Source organism: Stegodyphus dumicola, chromosome 9, assembly GCF_044657685.1.
Source record: "Stegodyphus dumicola isolate Sdum_Otavi_A_Nest chromosome 9, ASM4465768v1".
Lineage (NCBI taxonomy): Eukaryota > Metazoa > Arthropoda > Arachnida > Araneae > Eresidae > Stegodyphus > Stegodyphus dumicola.
This window is the reverse complement of record NC_140776.1, coordinates 377,977-404,340: the sequence shown is the minus strand read 5'-3', so window position 1 is coordinate 404,340 and position 26,364 is coordinate 377,977. Positions and strand designations below refer to the sequence as shown.

General features: G+C 33.8%; 1 protein-coding gene across 3 annotated transcripts in view; it reads right to left on the bottom strand.

Annotated features, from left to right (window-relative positions):
• Positions 1-26,364, bottom strand: part of LOC146995278 (uncharacterized) — a 474,485-nt gene that overhangs the window by 102,390 nt on the left and 345,731 nt on the right. For 2 of the 3 annotated variants that reach the window (XM_085823161.1, XM_085823163.1), the window contains one exon: positions 4,716-4,819. The exons of the other annotated variant lie outside the window; for it this stretch is intronic. In XM_085823161.1, the coding sequence (XP_085679287.1) occupies positions 4,716-4,819 (104 nt within the window). The remainder of the gene's footprint in view (positions 1-4,715; positions 4,820-26,364) is intronic. 3 annotated transcript variants of the gene reach the window in all.

The window sequence follows — 26,364 nt, the reverse complement described above, 5'->3', positions numbered from 1 at the left end:
CGTGATTCTGAACAGACACTATCTTCCCTGTTGACAGAGGTAGGCCACTCATCATCACTGTTATCAGAAATTTCTGACAAATCAGTTTTTTGCAGAAGACATTTTATGTTTTCAGGAGTTAAAATGTCTAAAGTAAAATATATTATATCTTACGTTCACAGAACTGCATTGAAAACCATCTATTACACCGCTTGCTCCTATTTGTTGGGTGTGGTGTGTGTAGGTGTATTTAATTATGGCAAAGCACACGAGGGCTATCTGCCTAAGGGGAGGAATGCCTTTCGTGGAGGACTTTCTAAGGGAAACTGGCTCGTATACACGTTACACATGGGGAAAACCACGAAAACGCCCATGCAGCCAGCCCGTTCGCGGGATTCGAACCTCGGACCGAACTACCAGTGTTCAGCGACTTTACCGCTCGGCCGCTGGTGGGCCCCTATTTGTTAGGAAAACTTAATTTTAGTTTGTAAATGATATCAGTTACAACTAATATCATGAAAGAACAAAGTAATTACAAAAAATAAATTATATTAAAAATACTAAATTAGCTCAACAATAGCTATGGACTCGCTTTATTCTCAAGGGTCTAGAAATATGGAGAATAAAACGCCAAGATTATAAAAATTGCATTTTAATTAAAAAGGAGGTAAGAAAAGATCCAAAAAATCTATAAAATATAATTTGTTTTTCATTACAATTAAATACTAGTTCTGTATAATCATTTATGTAATCAATGGGCTGTTTCGGAAACATAAACTTCAAGAACAGCAACTGACATTCAGAAATATCCCCCCAAAATTTAACAGGTGAGCCTAATTTATCTAGCGGATTAACGTACACGTTTGTGGACCATATACATTTCCATACAGTGCAATAAAAAATCACTTTAACCAACAAAAAAACCACGTTAAATAAAAGCTGTAACCTAAGTCTTTCTAAATATGCACTTTTAAATTATAAATAAATTGTTAGTTAATTAATTATTACTCGTGTTTTCGAAGGTTTTGCGACAACGCCATTTTTTCAATACAATCCGCTTGTTGCTCTGATTTTTTTTTCAAAAACACGCACATCTGCTGCTATCCTTCTTAAAACTTAAAAGCTGAAAAATTCACAGACATGATGATCAGGTTGAAATTGAGTGAATGATACTGGAATCTAACCAGCTACTCAAAATCGAAGGTCCACTTATGTGGACCTCTAAAGTCAAGTTGGTATGTTTAAAAGACTTACCACTAAATTTTCGTGTTTTCATAAAATTGCTAATTAACTTTATTTTTTTATTATTATTTATTCTTTATTTAATTAACTATTACATTTTTAGTTTCCGAAAAGCTAGAAACGTGCTCTAAATGTGTCTATTCCAAAACCTGGCAAGTCAAAAAATCCAAAACCCTCAAAATTATAGACCTATGAGCCTCCTATGTTCGTTATCAAAGATTCGTACTGCTTGAATGTCTGAACGACTTCTGAACCAAAATATCGTTATTGATGAAAGATTTGGATTCTAAAAACAACGGTGCACGACTGGTGAGCTGGTGAGCTTCTACGAATATTATATTACGGTAAAAACCAGAAGAAGTTTTCCTAGGTCTAAAACATAGCATTTACCTGTGGCTTAGTCCGAAGTAGGCTTTAATATTATTCCATTTCGGCCTTTTACCGAGCCTTTGCGATAAAGCCAAGGAGTAACCAACGCCTTCCGGTAAAAGACCGAAACGAGGGATTACTTATGATAGAATTTTCTATTCTCAGATATAATGTATACAGTGTGTCCCGAAAAGGTTGGAAAACACTTCAATTTTTGAATTGTTAGCATAAATTGCAAAAGTGTTCAAAATAAGGTCTGATTTAAGGTTATATTGATAAAACTGTCCTACAATTATCTTTCAAACAGTTACAAGAAATAAAAAAATACAATATTTTGCCATTTCACAAATAAGATCCCATGTGAAAAAGCTGAACTAATGTACAATTCACTTGATAACAACTGAAGAGATTTGAATAATTTTTAAAAATAATTTTGGCAACAGTTAAAACATTTAATTCATAGCTCAGAAAAGAAATAAAACTAAAAATTACGAAATTTAAAAGATAAGAAAAATGTAGTGTGTTTTTCTTGAATACATCTAATACTTCTTACTACCTGTTACAACAAGGTTGATTGTTGTGGCATTTTGAATTACCAAGTAGATCAGCTGATTTGCAGAAACACATCTTCGTAGTACACTTCTTTGAACCGTTGCATTTTCTGATTTCTTGCCCTCCCCCAATTAAAGAAAGATTTTTACTACTTCATGTACACTTATTTCTCCTTTACCAACTTCTTCGATGTTGGAAACATTTTCTTTTCAAAAGTTAACCTGGTTTCTTGCATACAACGATTTTAATTTATCAAGCGTAGTATGAAGAATATAAAACTCATCATCTTTAATATCTCTAATAATGGCTGTTACTAATTTTGATTCCATTTTCGATCTATAAATATCAGGTAATTTTATTTCAACATTTTATCCTACACTACGTTTCGGAAAGATTTTAGTAGCTGCAATCTTCATCTTTTTTACCTGCTTCTGAAGTCCTTCCTTAGATGCCATTCGAAACACTTTCAAATTTTGAGCTTTGCTGATAATCGCACTCGTTTTGTCAGAGCATATATCTGTTTCTTTCTTTCTTTTTAGAATTTGAACTTCAGTATCTACTTCCATCGTTATGCATGATCCTTTTTCACATGTATTATTATTATTATCTTGCGATTCTAAATCAATTGTTCATTCGAGATTAGTGTCTTTGTCTTCTGTATTAACCCTGCATTCATTATTAATATTTATAACTTTTTACGTACTCTTCAGTGGCCATGTTACTATTCAAATGACATGGCAAAACTAAGTTAGCAAGTCTCGGCTTCATAGGACAACCAAACATAGCTTTATAATGTGAAAATTTGATTCCCTCGTGATATGCTTTGTTTTTCATTGATTGAACAAATTTTAATCCTTCGACCACTTTTATGTCTTGTTTGTTTACATCCGTGTTGGCCACATGCTTTCAACGTCTTCGTTCGCCCGTTCGACAGAACCTTGCTATTGAATGTGTCTTGAATTACACTGAACTATTTTTATATCACTCCACATTTCACATAAACTCTTTATGAGCTGATTGCAAAATTCCCTTCATTGTCGGAATGGAGAATGTTCGGGGCTCTAAAAATTGTGAAAATATCCAGAAGACGATATGTTACTTTATAAGCTCTATCGTGCAGACTTCGGAGTAGGACTAATTTTGCAAGATGATCTCTATATATTAAAATCAATTTCATACCACAATCAGGATTATACTGTACATCAATTAGGTCGACTTGGAATCAAGAATTAATTTCAATATGCACAGCTGGTTGGATTATTGTTTATTCATTGAAAAACCGTGCTGATTTAAGCATATTTGTTTAGGAAAATGTTACGGTTAGTGACTTTTGTTTTTCTTACAGTTTCCGTGGAATTGCCATCACTCACGTTGCAAATCAAAGTGACAAAACGCAACGTGAATACGTTTAGCAGCCAAAATCATTCTAAAACCAACCTAGATAGAAAGCAAACTGTCAGCTAACACATTTTCGAAAGCACCACTTTGATTCAAAGAAACAAAGCAGTTTTATTCAAAAAAGAACAACATTATAATCCACGCGTGTCATCAAAAGCTCATTTTAAAATTCTTATACCACAAGATAGTAGGAAAAAAACTGGTGGTCAACAAACTTGGCTTAAATTTGATTATGAAATTGTTTAATTCTGGGAATTAAAACTTAGTCGCAAAAATTCAATTTCACATTACTCATCCAAAGTAAGAAAGCATAAATTAAAAATAATTTTGCCAGTTTTTCATTCACCAAACAGAGCGAGTTCGCTTCTCCTTCGGTATTATGTTAATACATAAATTATATTTCTTACATCTTATGTATATATAGTATATACAAAAATTAAAACTTAAAGCATTTTATTGATGAAGCCTACGTGAATGTATTCCACTGTTCGTAGAAGCTGGTGAGTCGCATAGTATTTTTTTTTTCGAATCCAAACTTTTTAATAATATTGCTATTTTCGTTTCGGAGGAAAACATTGATGTTTTCAGGAAACGTAAATTCGTGTTGCATTTGATAACGAAGATAAGAGTTAGTTAATTTTGAGGGTTTGAATGGTACTGCTCAGGTTTCGAATAGGCAATATTAATTCACATTTCTGTTTTCTTTAAATATAGCGATGTAGTTAATTAGCAATGAACATTATTATGGGAATAATAATGTTCATTGTTAATGTGCAGAGACAGTTTAGTAATTACCATTATTACAGGAAAAAACAAATTTGGACTTAACGTTTTTTATCATACGATTGGAGGTAGAGTTAAGTCAAGGAGCATATTTAGGCTTGTGGTTTAGCAATATAAGTGCTAACCTCAAAAAGCGAAGTTAACTTTTAGTCTCTTGAAAGATGGGTTTAAGAAACGTTCGACATCTTGTGGGGAGGTATAAGTGTTGTTCGCGAAATATAGTATCTTCGCTATGGAGTGCTAATTGGGTTTGGAGACTGTTAACCCTTTAACTGTCAAGTTATTTTGATGATTTGGGTACACAAATTGTCAAATTTTTTTATTTCAAAAACCAAATGTTTAGTACAAAATAAAATATACTTAAGAAGTTAAAAATTGATATTTTGACTTACATGGGTAAAATTTTTAAAGTTTTGTAGCCACTGCATATTTTCTTTGAGGCAGCTGTCACTCAACATGGCAGTTGCAAAGTTCGCTTCTAGTGGAGCATTGTTTTCTAAAAATGAAAAAAATTAACTATTTTCTAAAACATAAATAAATATAAGTGAATACCTATTAGTAGTTCAGTAATTCAATCTTATGTGGTACAACTGGAAACACTTTTCCAAGCACAAACCAACTCCATAATCACTACACCAGAATCGTGATTCCTTCCTTATCTTTTCCCCATTTTTATCCTTTTTCGAACAACACACTTTGCACTATCTTGTAGGCTCACGTTTCGCAGGAATAGGAGGAAAATGGGATATAAAATGTCGTTCAGTAAGACGGGCAGGGTTATCTATTGTAGTGGTCTGCCAACATTCTTTTGTCCAGAAGCTGCATCATCATATTTATGAAAAACTCTTCTACAACTTGGATAAAAATGTAATACGTTTCCTAACTACAATTTTATAGAGAAAATATGAGTTCCAGAGTACCTTGTCTAGTAAATGTAAAAGTATCTTTTTATAATATTTTATCTGACGTTTTCGAATTGTTGGATGAAAGGATATTTCCTGATCACAGCGATCTACACCACCCATAGTTAGACCGTAATTAGAAACAATCTTCGGCTTGAGTATATCTCCATTTTTTATTTTTGAGGCTGACCATGGAAGTATCATGAATACTGCTCATCAAACACACATCCTTCATCTTCGGTTGAAGAATCTAAATCATCTATATAACGTTTCAAAGAACTGGACGCTATTTTACAACAAAAAGATCCCATGCACCTTGAACCAAATAACCTCTAACCTTTGAAATCTTCAGTAAAGTGCTGTCATCTATTGAACTGAGCGCACATTAACTTTTCCCGAGATACAGTCGGGTTTGACAAAGAGATGAAGCCGAAATAAACGTCTCCCGATATATATTCGGGTATAACAATACGATGCACTCAAAAAAAATTACTCCTAGTAATACTCGGGCGTGACATTTTCGAACACTAGTGCTGTGCCCGAGATTATCTCGGGCATGACAGTTAAAGGTTTAACAATAGAACTCGGCTTTCTTCGTGTCTGTGGGAGCTACCACTGCATCTACAAAAAGAACGGAATCAGTGTTTTCTGCTTGTGTTACCCGGCAGATTCACGCCCAAGATTGTTGCCACTAGCCGTTAGAGACTTTATATATTTTGGATATTGTGATTAGAAGAACTGGTCGCGTGATGTCTTCATCCCATTCTGGAAAATAAGACAAAATTCGAATTTTTATAACGACAAAACTGATTATGAAAATTTAAATCACCAGCAATAATAATATTGTTGAGAGTTTAGAGCAGTTTGTTAATATCTTCCTCAGGGATTTTAAAACCTTTGGAAGAGATCCCAATTACTGAAGTTGAATTTGGAAAAAAATTCGATATATTAGCTTCGGGTTTGTTCAGACTCAGTGTATTCATCCTTCTGTGAAGGGTATGGTCTTTAATATCTATACATGTGCCACAATGATACATTTCCAGCCGACTGACAGTTTGCCTGTCATGAAGAAAAATTGTAATTTGCAAGCATGAGAACGCTCCCTGGCTGGAGTTTGGTTTCTTGCATAAGAATAGGGTGAAAACACTTTTCATACAGATTTTACTCTGAATTTGCTAAGATTAGGTATGATATCATTGGTATTCCATAAACAGAGTTTTATAACGTCGTTAAAAGTATTGAATCTTCATGCTGAGGGGAATCGTAAAATTGGAGCGTAATATAGTTCTTAGAGTTATAGTAGGCTGTGTCAGCTCCAGAGTGAGCCACTCTAAGATGTGGCAGAGCGGCTTTGAGAGTTACAGCAACACTCTCTGGTCAAAACCAGACTGATTAGAAATTTGTATGATTCCCGAAAGAATATCGTTACAATTTAGAATAAAATTTCGTTCTTCGGGTACCGATAAATTTATAAAAGAGGGGAGAGCAACATGTTGTTCTCCTGTTACAACACTGGAGTTGAGACTCCGGAAGGTATATTACTAGCGTTAAGAGCAGCGACTGGTCTGCGGTTATTATTGATCTCTTTAAGTCCAAATGGCGAATTTCCCCTGAAGGACTATTGTTTTTGTTTTCAGATTTTGCGTCGAAACCTTTAAAATACTGTATCACGTTTCAAATCGTTACCACCAAATATTATGGCCCTGTATTATATTTGAAGAAATTAAATAATGAAGAATCTGCATAAATAAATGTATGTTTCTTGCGTTGTGATAAAACAACGGTACCTAGAGCCATCAAAATTTGAATAACGTAATCTTCCATAGAGTATGGGCATGGGGAAGACCTAATTATAATTTCAAATTTGTTTTGTTATCGATTTCATATTTTGTAACACTTTAACGAATTTTTGATTAAAAAAACTAAACGATTTTAAAGCGAGAAAGGGCAACGCTTACAGAAAAAGTATTTTTATCTCCAGCGTGTGAGACTGCGTAGGAAATTCCAAACATATGGGCAATTTAAAATTATTTTATCATATTATCATATCATTATTTATGAACTGAATTTTATGGTTTAAGTGCGAAGAGACATGGAATTTAACAAATAAAGGTAACACGCAAAATGTTGAAAAAAACTCATGTTGAAAAAACCCTCATGAGTTAACATGAAAAAAACTCATGTTAACTCATGTTAAAATCTGAAAAACCTTTCAATTTTTTTTTCTTTTTTTGTGTGTGTTGTTTTTTTCGTTTTGGTTATTTTGGTGTTGGTGATGGTAGAAATGAAATATGGTGTGGGATTTCCTTCGGCTCGTTTAGGTTCCTTAGGTTCAATTTGTGGATTCATGACATTATAACAATTATTGTGTCATCTACACACTACATACTTACATCTACATAGTTTCATCTACATACTTCTCCTACGCCTAAATTTAGTTCGAATCCAAGCAAAAGATCTGCGGTCATTCGGGAGGGACTTTTACCATCAAAGGAAAAAATTCTCTTATCTGCACACTTTTAGTGGACATAAGAAACAAATTGATACTTTCCTTTAATTTGTTTCTTCTCCAAACTTGGAAATGTTTCTGTTCACTCAGGTATATACTCCGAGAAGTGGGAAAATAGTTATAATCTTGATTCCACTCCCCTCATTACAGTCCTCAGCAGTTCTTCAATTGAAAAATACCAAGTCAATAAGATATTTCATAAGGGAAATAAAGTAATCTTTTAAATCGTCTGTACTATCACAATAAAGGACTACCCTTCACAAAACGCACTGCTTGAACGTTTAAAGGTCGAGAACAGAAATGAAGCAAGCTATTACTAGGTTATCATAAAACGTCCTCAGCTGCTTTTGCACCGAGTATATTTTAAAAAGTTTGTGAAATTATCTTAAAGGAATCATAAATAAGAGTGCATAAACGGTTACTTTATCGAAATATCAAGTTTATTCTTATACTTTAATATCTATTTTAGGTTGAAAGGAAGACTTTAAATTGTATTAAAAAATATCAGCTCATATAACAAGATCAAACCCTGCAGTCCAAAAGGAAAAAAGAGAAAGTAAAATTCTCCTTAACAGAGGAAAGCGTAGATACTCAATTCATCTTAGAACAAAACAGTATTTAAGGAATCATATACTCCGCAGCCAAAAAATGAAAGATTCTCAGTTAACTAAATGCAGCTAACAGGTTCTTAGTTATCGTGCTGTGCAAACAAAAGTCCTATCAGTTACATTACGGAGCGAAGGAGTACTTCTATGTTTAGCCACCTCTTTCACACTTGTGATTATTCTTTGGGAGGATGAAGATTCATTAAGAAAAGTCTAAAGTCGGATTAAAATCGAAATTAACGTACAATTTAGAGAAAAAAAATTAAATTACTTACCTTTCACACCTTTATCAGGGTGAACAATTAGGCATCTGCAATTTTAAGCGATACAATAAATACTTCACATTCTAGATCTTTACTTCCACCTCTATAAATATATATTTTACTCCGGAGGAAATGGTGCTGTATACCAAATGGTTGGAATTCCGTGCAGTGTATTCAGAACCTAAACCAACTGGTACTAAACGTTTTACTTTACACGAATATTTATTTAATTGCCGAGAGATTAGTTTAACAGCCATTAGCCTTGCGCCACTACAAGGGACGGATCCGTGGCCTCTTTTGAAGGGACGGGCAGCTGGAATCATGCCTTCTTCGAGATTCGAACTCGGACCCATCGTTACGGCAGTCAGAATCACTAACCGCTATATCGGCGGAATATGTTAAATTAAGATCTTCACTTGAGTTCACAGAACGTAGCACACCACCATCTTCTTATGCGATATATTTGGATGTTTTATGTATCGAGCAATAAAACATTATTCAGATCTGTAATATATTTGAATAATTGATTCATTATCTAAGATTTTGCATCTGAGAAATTCCAAAAAACGTTTCCAAGGAAGTTGCTGTGCATATTATGGTGCATGTGGAATTTGTGGGGGCATAGAAAAAGAGTTATATTTTTTATGTATATTTTCCGAAATGTAGTAACAAAGCAATAGACTCCAGTTATCTACTAAAAAATAAAATGTATGTTATTTTTTTAACTTGTTGCTCACAGTGTAAAAAAACTCATGCAAAGTGCTAATAATATGTTTAATTCTTTCTTTGAAATTTTAAAAATTCCATAATAAATGTCGATCGATCCCGATAGATGATCTGATTATAAATGCATCTTTGTGAATTTATCGGAGCATGAATTAAATACGGTACTAATTTATTTCCTTTCAGTAGGAAGTACTTTATACTTAAGTAGTAATTCTCTTGCTTGATACCTTTGTAAAATGGCATTCTGCATCTCTTTGTGATGGTATAACGGAAATTTTAATTCCGCTGGATGTTTCTCTTCAAAAGCATGGGAAATTTGAAATATTTGATCATACATACCAAACTCTTTTCTTTGAAAACCGTGATTATAAATATAATTTTCTATAACCAGAAAATATCTTATCATTTTTTAATAATAGCTTCACATAATTAGGAAATATTTATTCTGAAATATGTACGATTATTAATTCGAGAAATTGTATTTATAGTGCATCGCTTTAGCCCTTTATTCTAAATACGAATATATCTGAAATCATCCCTATAATGGAAATGATTTCATTTGAGATATAAAGAGAAAAAACTATATTTTATTATTTCCGACTTTCTTTCAGGATTTGAAGCGGAACCCGTTCTTAAATTTAATAAACGGATATTAGATAAAATACATGTTTGGGAATGTGATATATTATCCGTTTGGTAATACGTATGTGAGAAAATATCCATTCCGAAATAATTTAGGAATAGCTGCAATGCGTTAACAATAGTTCTTTCCATTGTAATAAATGTGAAGGCTTTATTGCGTAGATGGAATTTCAAACAGACGTGGCCGAGGTCAACATAATTTTATTGTTGGATAAAGAAATTCTGAAGACGTAATATTTGATTCACACATTTTTATGAGTACAATATTCATCCCACAGTTTATAAAAGCTTGACTAATCTTAAAGCAAATATTATATATTATAATACATTATAATTAAATATTGCATATTAATATAATAAACACTTTTATTAAGTTCCTAAATTTATTTCAAAGCTAAACACATCGTTGAAAGACCTTCATCTTTGAAACTGGAAAATGCAACAACAGTCACTAATTATGAAACCTTTACTACTACTATTTCGGGGTGCACTTGTAATTGTTCACATCTGCCACTGGAAAAAAAAACTATTTCGGGGTGCTGTGTTAAAATTTCTTTATGACTGTGCATGGTTTCAATTCCGTGTTTGACAATGCCATTTGGAAAATAACCACTATTCCAGCTTTATCTTCTACAAACCTATGAAACTGAGTAAAAGTTTTAAAATTAACTGAATTGTCTTCACTCGCATTATGAATGTCCGAAATACATCACGAAAGCAAATGCCAAACAACAGTGGCAGCCTAGCCACTAACGATAAGGCGATCTCAAATGTATGTTAATAACCACCGCTTTGCCTTCAAGGAGACAACGCGGTTTCCTTTAAAAAATTGACCCTGTTTAGCCAAGTTCTCGGAAGTTCTTAAAATTTTTCAGAATTTATACCACGGAAGGAGATGAAAAAAGCTGGTGGTCATCAAATTCGAATTAATTCATATTAAGTACCAGATTGGATTATATTTGAATTTAAATTCATTACTTCTTCGAAGCAAAGCTTGTTTCCGAAAATTCGATTTCAAATTTTTCAACTAAACTAAAAATGCATATCTCGACTTAAATTTCAAAGAATAATTTTTTTTTCAGTTTTGCGTTCACCAAACAGTACAAGCTTCTTTTTTTCTCATTAAGTATTAATAGTTCTTATGTCTTATAAGTTAAAACTTAAAATCAGAAAATAAAATAATATGGTATCCTAGAAAAGTGTTTAAAAGGAATTTAAAAATAAAATATTACGATTAATAAATTTTAGAAAGAAGTAAAATGTAAATTGAAATTTTAGACTATACTGAAAGTATTAAAAACGTTTGAAATTAAAAACTTTGCAATTAATGCAAATTAAATATTCATACTTTTATGCTTCAAATCGACTCGTCAAGTGATATAATTTAAAATATTAAATTTCAAACAAATAATAACTTCTTACGTTTTGTTGCAATTGACATTTTGAACACCAAAAATTAAACCAAAGACTAAATTTAAATTAAAACAATGTGAGTTTTCTTCATTTACGCACACAGACAAGTTTCGGGAGCATTTCGACTAATGTCCCTTTGGGAAAAAATATTTCAAACAAATTTATTTATTATAATATTTTTTAGAAATTCTGATAGACACTCTCGCGAGCTGCAGATAAAAATATTCTTTTCCTTACAAAGTTACCACTACTCACTCTAAACTTGCTGAGTTAAAATTCGTGAACGTTTTAAAAAATGTGAAATAGACAATAAAAAAATTTCTAAACTGGGGCTTTCCCACCCATATTCAGATGGTGTTGGTGCATTGAGAATACGGCAAAGCACACTAGGGCCATCTGCCTAAGGGGAAGGATGCCTTCGTGGAGGACTCTCTAAGGCACGAAAACGCCCATGCAGCCAGCCTGTTCGCGGGATTCGATCCTCGAACCGAACTACCAGTGGTCAGCGATTTTCTCGCTCGGGCGCTGGTGGGCTCCCATATTCAGATGGAAGTCTACGCTATTCAAAATATGATGGGTCTAGATACCGTTGTTTTTCCACAGTGTGAGAAGACATAAATTCATTACCCTTCCTTATTTAATTTCTTCAAATATAATTCAGGGCAATAATATTTGGTGGCAACAATTTGAAAAGTGAAACAGATATTTATAATCCATACATTTATAAACTATACATTTATAGTCCTACATATACATATTAATACTGTTGCTTTCGTATGCCTTCGTAATAGATTTAATGCATACAGCTCGAATGATAGGTTGATAAAGTTTATGTTATCAGAAGAAAAATTTCAGATTTCTGGAACATTTCACAAAAATAGTCGTACCTCTTTCCCCAGCATCACAGAGTAGAGGCAGTCGTCACTTGAAACTACAGTGGCAGCCTTTTGATCAGGAATTCGATACGCTTCAGGCCACGTGGAGAGTTAATCAATGACAAAGATGATGCATTTGTTGTCATCAGCTATTGGTGGCAGAGATCCCAGGATGTCACAGATCCCAGGATGTCAGAGACAATGTCAGAGCGCTACTACACTGTAACGTTGCCTCTTCCCTCGGCTGCCTTTCATTGGTCCTTTCCGACCTGGACAAGCATCGCATGATTGACACCCATTTTGCTCGTCAGATCTTGCATTACTCCAGTAGCACCGTTTTCGAACTATGTACAAAGTTTTCATTATTCCTCCTGTTGGACTGCTATGCAATTTTTTTAGCAAGTCCGCGATCCGGGATCTTGGAAGCACCATCCGCATCGGTGTGCCTTCCAATCATCTAACTCAAATTTCCGATACAAAACTCCATTTGGAATATGGAGTGAGTCCCAGAGAGCGCAGTATCATTTCATTATATATATATTATTAGTATATGGCATTAAAAATCATTAAAAAAAACCTTTATTTTGCACACATATATATATATTTTTTGGGGGCGGGGGTTCAAAGGGAAGAACAAACTGCAAAATGAAAAATAAAACTTTAGGTTCTCTGAATCATAGATTTTTTAAAAGGTTTTTAGATAGGAATGTGCTGCCGGGTAGGTATTTTATTTAAAGATTCCATTAAATAAATTAAGAGTTTAATGCCGCCTGCTTCCAGCTGGTCTTTCTTGACGTGTTCGTCCCTCCAATGGTCAAGGCATGGTCAAGGCACAGACAAGCCATCGACCTTTCCATGTGATGATCCCTTCCGATGACCGATATTTATTTCATAATCTTGGATTCTCCACATCCACATGGTTACTTGGCCACCTGACTATCAGATTCGGGATTCCTGAAATTTAAGGGACAGGTCAACGATGCCTGATCTGTTCCTGAGCAAGAATTCCTTCCGCAATAAAATGTAAATTTGAAACTGTCCTTTTTTTTTTTTTTTTTTTCCTTACATGCATTTTACCTTGAGATGTGCTCCTTTAATCTTCTGATTGCACTCAGTCGACATCTTTATTGAAAAATTGTTCGTAGAAAATATATCAATAGACGAAAATCAGATTAAAAAGAGACAGACGAGAATCAGTCATCACCGCCGCTTGGAGTTTCTAGCCACGTTTACTTTATAAGTGCGTTACAACAAAAGGAAATCAATACATCAATTCCTATAATAAATTTCATTGTTACTACAACAATGTAACGGGCTCGGTAAACGTGTAACACTTCTAAGAAGAAAATGCATTAATATTTTTCTTATAATAGAAAATTTCTCTCAAATTTGTTCTTGCAGATATAGGAACCGTTTTCCTTAAATCTATTCTGTTACAGTTCCGTCGATTAGATTTGAAACACCACTTTCTTACTGTAACACAGTACAACGTTCAATTAAAATCGACAGTCACTGAGAGGTTCCTTTAAATGCTACGCGAAGCATACATCTCATGCATGTTAAATCAGCTAGAAAACATAATCGTCTCAGAATGTTTTACCGGTTTCGTAACTCTTCTTCTGTAAATTGAGATTTGAGTTTCGAGACAGGTAAATTTAATGGCTCTATATGCTTTTCCAAAAAGCTGTGTGATGACTAACCTTTTTTCTAAATTCCGTGCAAAAGAATTATCAACAAATTGCTTTTATACTTTTTTTCTGCAACTTTGTTGAAGATCTTTATAAATAATTTGAAGTATTTCATGGTGCAAAGATCAAGTGAATTCATTTTGGATTGAACTAAAAAAAATCATTCGCAATGTAGCAATGAAATTGTTGTGTAGCGAATTTAATTTAATTAAGTGATTCATAAAAATCAAAATTTTAATTTGTAATTATTCAAAATTTGAGCTACGCTAGTTTGGTTATATTCTTTTTGGGCCTATTAATTCTAGTGTAATATATTTTGGCTTTCCGAATTTACGCGAACTGCGTCTTCAATCTTGTACACGCAAACAATGGATAAGTATTTTTTTTCTACGTAATAAACTCAGTTTTTCATGTCAAAAATTAATTTGATTTCTTAGTATTTAATATCATTAGTTTCAGAAAAATTAGCTCTTTAATTTGGCATAACTTTCATTTTTCTAACTTTAATTGCATTTCAGTTATGAGCTTTAATTAGTAGATTTTCTTCGTTTCGCTTGTGATTTAGTTAAAGTGGGATGAAATGCCTTCTTTCCGGTTGAAAAGTCACTTTTTGCGAGTTTTCAGCGTTCCTTCGTTGGGACCCTTGCAGGGTTGTTGAAATTCCTAATCTCCCCCGGTCGCAGGTGGTGTTTATTTGGCGAGGGTTTGGCGACATAGATTTTCCGTTGAGGTTTCAAAATAGTGGTTTTGGCGAGTTTGATAACATGAGGGTATGCTGTGGTTGCAACTATTTCAACTTTCGGCGAAAAATGGGTTGCGCCAACTTGGCAGTCCGGCGCTTTCCCTTTTAACGGGTTGTTTTGTGGGACGAGCACACTTTTTGACACTTTTTGCACTTTACTTCTTTTGCCCTTTGAATTGGCCGGAGGCGACAGCTGACTCCGACGAAGAAAATGGAGCTTCGCCCCGATAGACCTACGGGCCTCTTGGCTAAGCGCTGTGAGCGCGGGCCGTAGGTATGGGCATCTATGTCTTCAAAAAAAAAATCGAAATTCTTTCATCAGTTTTTTGTTGTGTGTGTTTGTGTATCTCAAGAAAAATATACAGAAGTAAATTTCTAGAAAAATGATGCGCACCATTGATTCGTCGCTTCACTCGAGACCAGAGCGTTAATTTACAACCGTTGTTTTTGGAACCTCATTTGCTCATCCTAAATTCTACTAGAACTTCAAGGCTACCGTAATGAATCCATACTGTTCTACGAACATTTTTTCCATTCAACAGGCCGCCAGCACTGTATTTCACTTATCTTGCCGTATTGGAACCTCATTTGTTCATCCTAAAATCTACTAGAACTTCTAGGCTACCGTAATGAATCCAAACTGTTCGACGAACATTTTTTTTTCATTCAACAGGCTGCCAGCATTCCTCATGAGCTTCGATGGTTTTCTTTTGTTTGATGCTCCTTAACAGATAAGTTCTTTTCTTTTTGGTTAATTCTTGGTTAGTTAAATATTATAGATTTCTGCAGTTAAAATGATTGAATTAACTTAATTTGTTAATTTGTTGACCCCTAAATTTTTTTTATAGTTGATAACTTTATCCTAACTCTATAGAAATCATTTTTCTTTGGTGTATCAATCAAGTAAAAGCATTAAATGGAATAAAGATTTATAACCTTATTAAAATTATTGTAACTTAACTTAATGGTTAAGAAAATTAAGTTCTTCAGGAAATTATTTACTTGAATGTTTTTTTGAATTACTCATTGGTGAGGATGATTTGAAATAGTGCTTGTATTAGAGCATTCTTGTTTCTCAGGACGACTTGTTTGTAGAATAGTAAATGTGTCATTACTTATCTTTATCCGGTTAAACCTTATTTTAATTAATCTAAGAAAAAAACATTAAATAATAAAAATTGTTATGTGCAATAATAGTATTTAAATGATGATATTGAGTGCAATATTAAGCAATAATTTTTGTTGTATTGAGGAATTCTGTGTGAAGTGGAAAGTGTAACTTGTTAATTTTTTTTTTTATTTTCTCCCCGGGGAGGGTAGTGTTCTTAAATTTATAGATTATTTTGGTATGTTTTACCAGATTTGCAATATTAAATTTAATAGTAATTACAAGGATGTAAAAAAAGAAAAAAAATAATTACTTGGAATGTTTGATGTGTAAAACAATAGTTCAAATTTTGTTGAATCTATTTTGATATTTTTTTTCAACTAATGGATATATATATATTTATACTTGGCATTAATAGTTAAATAAATAAGTTTTTCTAGATCATTCAAAGGTTAAATTTTTGTGTGTGTGTTCATGATCTTCACCCGTCTCATTCTCAAGTTGATTTCAGGGTTAATCCGAAAACACAACGCAAATGTACAGGGCTTATTGATATTAGTATATTACTGTTAAAAAATTTTAAGTGTTATGTCAACAGAGTAGGAAAGGAAACAATTTTGGTACCATGTGATTTTTTAACATAACATATTGGTACCGTGACATTTTGTCACCATAACAAAATAATGCAACTCAGTCTGAATTACGATTTCATCCTGAACATAAGGCACTCGCTTTCCGCTCTTCCGAGTAGCTGGTTTGCTGTCGGCGGGTCTCTTCTTATTGCAAATCTATCAAAAATGCAAACATTTTTAAATAGGCACAAATATTGTGCCAAGTTGTTTGCGGCCGCAATATATTTACTGGAAATAAAAGGAAGATTTAATTTGCCTCGGCTGCCAGTTTCCTATTCATTACAGATCAGCATTTTACTCAATTAAAATTCTTTCTCTTCGTTACGGATTCAACCTTCGACGTTCAATACCATCAGGATGGCAAAGTCCTTCTTTATTACATATATATGTTGTCAATATATATTAATATATTATATATACATATGGAGAGAGCAAGAGAGAAGAAACGAGGGAAGGTATGATTAGCATGTACACAAATATCCTCTGTTTGAGCAGCAACACGTACCCATAAATCCTAAGAAAGGAATTTTGAAGTATTTTAATAGTAAAATAATAATGACGCGACACTCATATAATACAGATGAACGCGTGTAACGTTAAATAAATTTTTTGCAGACATTTTGAACATTCCAAAAGATAAAATTAACATTTATTTCAAAGTTGCAGTCATTTCATAAAATATTCTACAAGAACAAAGAAGCACTATTTAATCTCACATTTCAAACATAATTAACACATAACTTACACCTGATTGATATAGTGAACTCACAATTCAAATATAATAAACAGCTGAATAACATATTGATCTCACGATCCACATATCATTTAGTTAAAGCATAATATTGCTGAAAAGCATTAAAATATGTTTTACATATCGTTTTCTTCTGATAATACATTATTGTGTGGGTACGGGTTCGTAATAGATTGAATACACTCAGGTACGATGATAGGTTGATAAAAGTTATTTTACCAAAAGAAACACCTCAGTATTCTGGAAGTTTCCAAAAACCATAGCAGTACAACTCTTCACAGTATCACAGAATATAATCAGTATTTAAACTAAGATTGTTAAACACAAAGTAATGCAAAGCGCATTTAACTTAAAATCGTCAGTCACTGACTCAGCACAGCGGCTCCTTTAAAATCTATGCGAAATATCCATCTCATGCCAGTTGAATGAGTTATAAAACATAGCCCTGTGATATCTCCCTAGTATGAGTTCACTCTTACATATCCACCCTTCAAAGGGAAACAGGCTTGGCAATAGAAAATACTTCTTAGCGAAAGCATTAATGCAGTAGCAAGGAAATTTTATGCGTAAGATTAAAAAATATGTAAATAAACATAATGAGATAAATATATGTAAGTGAAAATCATAATTATAATTAGCAAGAATTTTAAATTTACCCACTCTATTCTAAAATACGTAATAATTTTTTTTAGGCTGCGTCGTTTGTAAATGAATCCATCTCGTATGGCTTGCGTAGCGCTTACGACGTAGCAAATTCGGAACTTAAAATTTCGAGAACTGAAACTTTTTGTTTCTCTTTAGCTACTGATATTACTGAGGCAATTTTGTCGTCAGAAGCATGATCAGTACAAGGTAGCAAAAGTGCTTAAAATAAAAAATAAGATCAATATTTGCAAATATAATGTAACCACATTAACGGTGGTACCGATAAAATGACTTTCAGTCACTGAAGGCGTAAGGTTGAATTTTTGTTTGTCGCTTTCAGAATTGTTCGCTTCAAGAGTCACTGCATTTTAATTGGCAGGTAATGGATGGCTAATCTAAAACTAAAAAGGTAATATATTGCCAATGGTAGTTATATGCCAGTTTCAAATTTAGGAGTGATTTGGATTTTAGAGTTCAAATCAAGATTTATTTTGATAGAGAATGTCACATACTGACTTTTCCTGTCTAAGCAACTAAGAGTTAATTGTAGTGAATATTATAGTGAATGAGCTTTTTCTCCTTTTATTAATATAATTAACTGCGAGACAATTTCATTTCTAGTTTAATACGTTCTACTACGTGCCCTTCAAGATAAATGTACATATAATATATCAACAATCACCGCTAAAGGAATAAAATTCGTTAACCTAACATTTTCCGTCTCTGTTGAAATTGTACCAAAATTTTATTTCATTTTCTTTACTTGTAGATTTACTTATCAAATTACAAAGCACTGTGGACTTTGTTTCTGCCAAAGCAGGTAGACTTTGTGTGCAAATAGTTTTTATTCTTGTGAAACGTTTCAATGTACTTCAAATTGTGTTTTTCATCATTTTACTTGCCAATTATTGCTTATCAAAAGAATAATTTTTATGAAATTTTAAAAATGCCTTACAATACATCCTGCAAGAGATGGCGCAACTAGGGCTCCAGTCAACTAAAATGCTTTTGATCACTACTAATAGATGGCGCCACACGAGCACCTCTTTTGTTCAAAGTTTACTTATTTTACGGACGGCGGCATAGGAGCCTCCATCGCTAGTAATCTCTGAGTTCTAGCACAGCATGTGTACAAGTACTTCCATATTATTGGATACAACTTACTCGATTCTTCAAGCATTTAAAAGTCAAGTGTCATATATTGGTAAAGGCCGTTAATGGTCGATTGCCTCTTACTAAGTGATAAGACATAGACATAGACATATAAAATTATACTACTCTATTGTTAATGCGGAGGTCTTAGGTCTTCACTTATTCAATAGGTATATGACCCTGAAGTCTTTGCCAATCTATAACTGTCCTTAGTAGGAATCCTAAAAGTGAAAAAAAAAATTCCAAATATTGGAATAAACCTGTACACTTGAAGTGTTGAATGGCATCCAATGTGGCAGTATGTAACAGTGGCATAACTTGGGCAAAATAGCGATTTAACATCTGACTTTTCTGGTAAAGCCAGTTTTTCGGCTCGTTTTGAAATAGTGCTGGGGAGAATGAGAAAATGTTTAGGGTTGTTCTATCAGGAAATTTTCGTCATCTCATTCTGTCTAACTAACCGCGTAGAGTCAACTACATTCGACAGCTGCAATAAGTCTTGCGGAACGCACGATAATCGCGGCGATCAGCGGAAGTTGGAGAGTGAAACCTCAGTTTTGATGCTTTGGTTGCATATTCTGGGAATTAATTTCGCTCTTAACACAGAATCTCGCGAAGAACCTCACACATAATGGCTCATAAATTGGTCCACCATAAAGAAGTGTGCCTTAAGATAAAATACAGGAAAAAAAAAACTTTGAGAAGCATTATCTCTGAATCGGTTCTAATTAATTCTTGTTCTTACGTCACGAGAAAGGAGATAGCAAATTAGTGGCTGACATGATTATCATCTTTAAATATGCCCTCATAATGTATTGTATCGTTGATCCTGCTATTTCAAAGCGTGTGACGTACAGTATTCAAAGTTAAATTAGGTTCTTTTACGAAGAAAAATCACAGAAGAGCTCTCAGTCTCAGTACAGAAAAATCTGCCTTGAGTGAGGGGCTTCTAAAACCATTCAGAGCGTATTAATGCCATACATTGGTAAAACCAACAGGTAAGCCTGGATTTGAAATCATGTCCACTTACTAGCATCTGAAGGTGTTTAAGCGCTCGGTAACTGACTCGGTAACTCAGTATCTAAAGGCTATTTGCCTCCAGTTCGTATTCATATGATGTTGCGGTTTACGCATAAAAAAACATATTTAGCGTTATATTACATTTTGACCAGAAAACTGCAGCAATAAAAGTCTTGAACACTCTGCATTTATACTGAAGACGTTATTTTAAAGGAAACACTCAAAACATTTCATTACAGCATTTATAATATCAGTATTATATTACAATAAATCAGTAAAACAATTCGATTTCTTCGAACTTACTTTACGCGAATACTGACCACTATTAAAACAAAGACATTATCCAATTCACTACTTCTCCTACAATTCAGACTATTCAGATATGGGGTCTCCAAAGAAAAAAATAAAGTTTTCTTATGAAAAAAATTTATTAGCTTTATAAGTTACGAAGCAAAAAAGGTTTTAACATATTACATTATAATGATGGCGATAATAATTGTCATACATGCTTCGACTAGTCGGCACTAACCGGAGCGGTTCCAGGGGAGAAGTCCCTATATTAAGCAGATGGTAGGTAACCAGTCGAGTATCTCTGAGTGGTAAATTTAAGCTAATCATGTTACCGACCCGGGCCCCCCATTCGAGACAGGAGACTTAAAAGTCCTTTTCTATAACCACTACTACCACCCAGCCCGTGTGTTCAACACTACCAATTTTCGGGGAGAATTGTGGCGGGAACCATGCATGCCACAAGGATTTGTCTAATCCTGAATAATGCTACGTACCAATACCACTACCATCTGCCGTTTTCTGGGGAACAGGACTTAACGCCAATGCGCCCAGACTTGGCCACATGTGACATCTGGACAAGTGAAACACTCAGGCTCGCTAGGGACTAGATCCGTGCCAGTACAATGAACACTGTCAGCTAAATGGGAAATATTTGAAAACTGCTATGCTATAAATATTAATGGGAACATATCTGGAAAATCTGAAAAATCTGGAAAACGTTTGCAAAAGCTCTTCTTTAACACACTCAGTGCACGAGTGGCCGATGACTAATAGATTTCATCCTCTTCGGAAATTCAAAAACGAGCGTACAAAACGTTTTTTTTTTTTTTTTTTTTTTTTTTTTTTTTTTTCATATTTGACTTTTGGAAAATCTAAATCCAGCCCCTTTTCGCATAATAATAATAATATATGCACAAATAGATCTTCCGTATTGACAACAAATTTTAGCATGCTGTATTTAGTTAAACGCACAAAAGAAATTCTTTCCCGCTGTTCTCTAATGTATTTCTTCAATCAAAATTTATTAAAAGGAATGTGTTAATTAATTAGTGTGTTTATTTAAAGGAAATTATTTTAAACATATTTACAACTGTGGCACATAACAGTGAATTTATTTTTGGGTGATATATCAAGATTTCTGCTAAAAAAATAAAATATAAACCTATTAGCCTACTGTTTATAACTTTCAAAAGATACTTTACATGCAAATTAATATATGTTCTACGTGCAAAATTTTAACTATCAAGTCTTCCGCTTTTGATATGTAATATAAATTGAAATACATACATGCATAATATAAATTATGTAGGTATACCTAATACATAGTATAAATTTTAACTGTTTAACTTAATCAGACGTACATCCATGAATCAAAAAACTGCTTTCAAAGCAAATTTTTGTAATATGTTTAAAAATAATTTGAAAATAATTATTGTTAGGAAAAATAAATGGTGACTTTTGCATCTTCTGTACAGTTTTGTCCAATAATGTAAATTTGTAATAAAACTCTGCTTTAAATATCTGAGAAATGAATTCATAACTCTCAGTTCTGGTCTTTGCTGAAAAATGCAGTTTTAATCTAGAACGGACTAATAATAGTTTATGTTAGTTGAATTATTAAATGAAGTTTTGCGGTTATGTAAAGCAGATTTGCTCCACATTGTGTTGACATATGACTCACTGTGCTTTCTGTTAACTAGACGCAGTTCTCCAAAAATTTGAGCAATATTTCCAACGCATAGTTTGTTCTTTTATAAAGACTAGTTCAAGAGAAAGTTTGCTCAGTTTAGCTGTTCAGCAGTTTGCATTTTATTAATGGGTTAAGGAAAGTTTTAGGGATGTCCTGGTCTATTTCTCTTGTTGTTTGAGTCGTGTTTGGCATGCAGTATTCGGTGTTAAGTTATTTAAATACGGTTAAGCAAACGATCGCTATATGCATAAGAGGGAGTGGTGCCTTACTGGCGGACCTTCTAACGAAAGATATCTGGTCTTCTCCCTAAATGTAAGAGGAAATCAACCAAGCAGACATCTTATTGCCTGGGTTCGTGCCATGATCGTACAATCAGTATTCACCAGTTTTAGTGATTTACCTACTGTAATTTTTTATGTCCTGTATACATCACCTCGAGAAAGTTATTTATCGACCCGCACCTTTCGAGACCTCTGTCAGAGAACAATGAGTGAACAGCTCATTTTCATATTCACAGTAATCACCGGTGTCATAATTTACTCAATAAACATTCCGTGTTTGCTTCATTTTATGTATTAGGTATTAACAATAAAACTATTAAAATGTTCATTACTGTATTTTAAACCTAAGACATATTTTGTAAATTAATAATTGCGAACTCTCTAAAACATTTATCACGACAATATGGAAATGAAGAAAATACGTATTTTTTTATTCTTTAAATAATATTCGCATGACATCAATGTCGCATTAAAGTATGCGGACACAGACAATACACAAATCTGAAACTTTACTCAAATCATCAGGTTCTGATAGCATTCGCCCTGCCATGCTGCGCTTTCCTATTAATCATAAACTAGAAACATAATTATTATTTACTCAGTATAATAATAATTATTATTATTTCACCTTCAAATCCTTATTTACTACTTTTAATCTGTGGCTGTGCACAGATCACTCTACAAGAGGGAGATAAATATTTAATCACTCTTGACAGTGAGTATTCAAAACGAAACAAGTTGCCAAGTGTCACTTCTTATATCCTTCTACCAATTCCTCGTGGTAAAAGGGTTGTGCTTGTTGAAGATCATCAGTATTTCGGTGACGAAATATTTACAATGGTGAGAGCGAACGCCACTCCTTTTCACCCGCTCCTTTTCACCCGCAATGCGAGGGACTGGAAAAATTTCACTCTCTTGCACACTGTCGCATCAGAGCTATAAGAAGAGAATATTTCGTAGTTTACCATTCAATTTAAAACAATTTATCACTGTTTTAGTACGTTCGAGCCAAGTGTCGGGTCTTGAGATTTGCATTGTATTGCACATTTAATTTATAACTGATTTATTACTCCTTTCAAAGTTCTATATAAAAATGTGGACTAAGACCGCAAGATTAAAGGAAATAATTTTTCTAGAAATCTGTAGCAATGTAAACAACCGAAAAATTTAGCCAGTTGTGTTATAGGAAGGTTGCCTTTTTAATTGTTTGGCACTTTTTCCCTCGAGGGCGTTGTCCCTTTTTAGGAAGAATTAGTATGGTGTTTTCTGGGTAACATCAAAGTTGGAAAATTTCACCGCAGGCTGCGTTTCGCGAGCACTTCGATCTTTGAAATTGGGGAGGCGAAACGAATTGGTAAACACATTATCAAGCAGAAGATTAGAATTTCGAATCACATGTATGCCGTAGGTCCGCAGTAGCTGATAAGACAGTGATGGAGATTTTTTTCCATTAAGTGCAAATTATCGTTGCATTTTAATTGCTTTGGTCACATTTATTTGGCTTAAAGAGTGGGTATTGTCAAGTAATTATACATCCAAATGACCCACAAAAGATCTAAAGTTACGTTCAGCTAAATGTACGCTACTCAGTCAGGCAATGACGTACCTTTGACATGCCCTCTCTGCCATAGATAGGAGTATAAATCCAGAAAAAGTGTCAACAGTTAGAGATTGGAGACAGCTGAAAAATATCCATTAACAGAGAAGTTTCTTGGGACTATGCACATAATACAGGAGATTTCTATAGGAGTTTCCTTCCATCGCAAGGAGCTTTCAGAATCTAACAGAAAGCAAGCAAAAATTCTTCTGTAAAAATGAAAGTGAGGATGCATTTGTCAAACTAAAGGAAGCATTATATCTGACAATCCTGCCGCATCATCATCTCGACAAGTCATTTAACCTTCACACAGATGTGAGGAACGAGAGAATTGGAGCTATTTTTTCCAAGAAATAAACGGTCAAAAAAATATACAATACTGGAATAAATGCTGGTCTAAGCCGGAGAGGAATTGCCGTGTCAATGGGAACGATTTGCTCGGCATAATTAAAGCCGTAGAATATTTCCATCGTTATCTCTGCGGCTGAAAATTCCTGCTCCGGAACAGACCATCCATTGTTGACCTGGTTCTTAAATTTTAAGTATCTCGAATCTAATAGCCAGGTGGCAAGTATCCGTGTGCATGTGGAGAGTCCAAAAGTATGGCATAAATATCCGTCACCGGAACGGATCATCACATGGAATCGCCGTCACTTTGTATAGAAAACCCTGCCTAGAAAACTGCCGATATTATTCCAGAATCGATACGAAATACGAGAGCCAGGTGGCAAGTAGCCGTGCGCATGTGCAGAGTGCAAGTTTATGGCATAAATATTCGTCACTGGAATGGATCATCACATCGAATCGCCGTCAGTTTGTCTAGAAATCCCTTTCTAGAAAACTGCCGATATTATTCCAGGATCGAAGCGAAATACGAGAGTGAGGTGGCAAGTAGCCGTGTGCATGTGGAGAGTGCAAGATTATGGCATAAATATTCGTCACCGGAATGAATCATCACATGGAATCGCCGTCGTTTTGTCTTGAAATACCCTGCCCAGAAAACTGCCGATATTATCAGCATCTTATCCAGGATCGAAGCAAAATACGAGCTGCTTAATCCGGTTGTACGTCAAGTTACAAATTTAACATCCTGTGATTCCGCTATCTCCAGCTCGCGAGACTGTCTATCGGAATTCCTCAAGATATGCTGTTTGTAAATATTTTTTGCCCAAAGGGACATTAGCCGAAATACTCTCGAAAGTTGTACGTGTGCGTAAATAAAAAAAAGTACACTTAGCGTAATATAAAATTTGGACGCTTTCAGATTACTTTAACTTTTTTTTTTTGCTTTTGTTATAAATGGTTGGTGCTCAAAATGTCAAACGGAAGAAAATGTTAGGAAGTACTCCTTTGAACTTCAATGTTTTAAATTATTGTCTCTTGACGAGTCGATTTGAAGCATTAAAGTATGAATAATTAATTTGCATTTTCATAGTTTTAATTTCAAATGTTTTAAAAAATTTCATTATTTTCTAAACTTTTAATTTCCATTTTACTTCTTTCTAAAATTTACTAGTCCTAATATTTAGCTTTTAAATTAATTTTTAACACGTTTTCTAGGATATCTTATTCAATTATATTCTGATTTTAAATTGTAGCTTATAAGACGTAAGAACTATCAATATTTAGTGAAAGACTTTGGTGAATGCAAAACTGAAAAAATTTATTCTTTGAGTTTTAAGTAGAGATATGCATTTTCAGGTAAGCGGAAAAATTTTAAATCGAATTTCTTGAAACAAGGTTTGCTTCAGAGAAGTAATGAATTTTAATTCATATATAATCCAATCTAGTACCAAGTATGAATTATTGGGAAATCGTTGATCACCAGTTTTTCCATCTCTTTCTGTGGTATAAATGGTTGAACATTTTTAGATAAAATACTTCTATATCTGGACATATGTTAAATAAAACTGCGCTGTCTGTTTGAGGCAAAGCGGTGGTTATTAACAAGTATAAGATCACTGTTTGCCATTGCGTTGTCGGTGTTTTTCGGAATTTAGATTTGTAATGCGACTGAAGGCAGTTCAGTTAATGTTGAAACTTTCACTCAGTTTGATCGGTTTGTAGAAGATAAAATAACTATAGTGGGCATTTTCAAATGACGTTAAAAGGCATCTAATTGAAGTTATAATACAGCTCCGCGCGAATAGTAGTAGTAAAGCTTTCCTAATTCGTAACCGTTGTGCATTTTCCTACTTTAAAGATGAAGGTCATTCAACTATGTTTTTAGCACTGAAATAAATTTAGGACATTATTAAAAGTGGCTATTAGTTTAAGTAGCTTGCTGCTGTACATCGCCTATTGTCTTAAAAGTAGTCAATCTTTTGTAAACTGTGGGATGAATATTGCACCCATAATGATGTGTCAATCAAATATTGCGTCTTCAGAATTTCTTTATTCGACAATAAAATTATGTTGACCTCGGCCACGTCTGTTTGGATGTCCATCATTTCATCTACGCAATAAAGCCTTCACAGTTCAATGGAAAGAACCATCAACAAAGCATTCC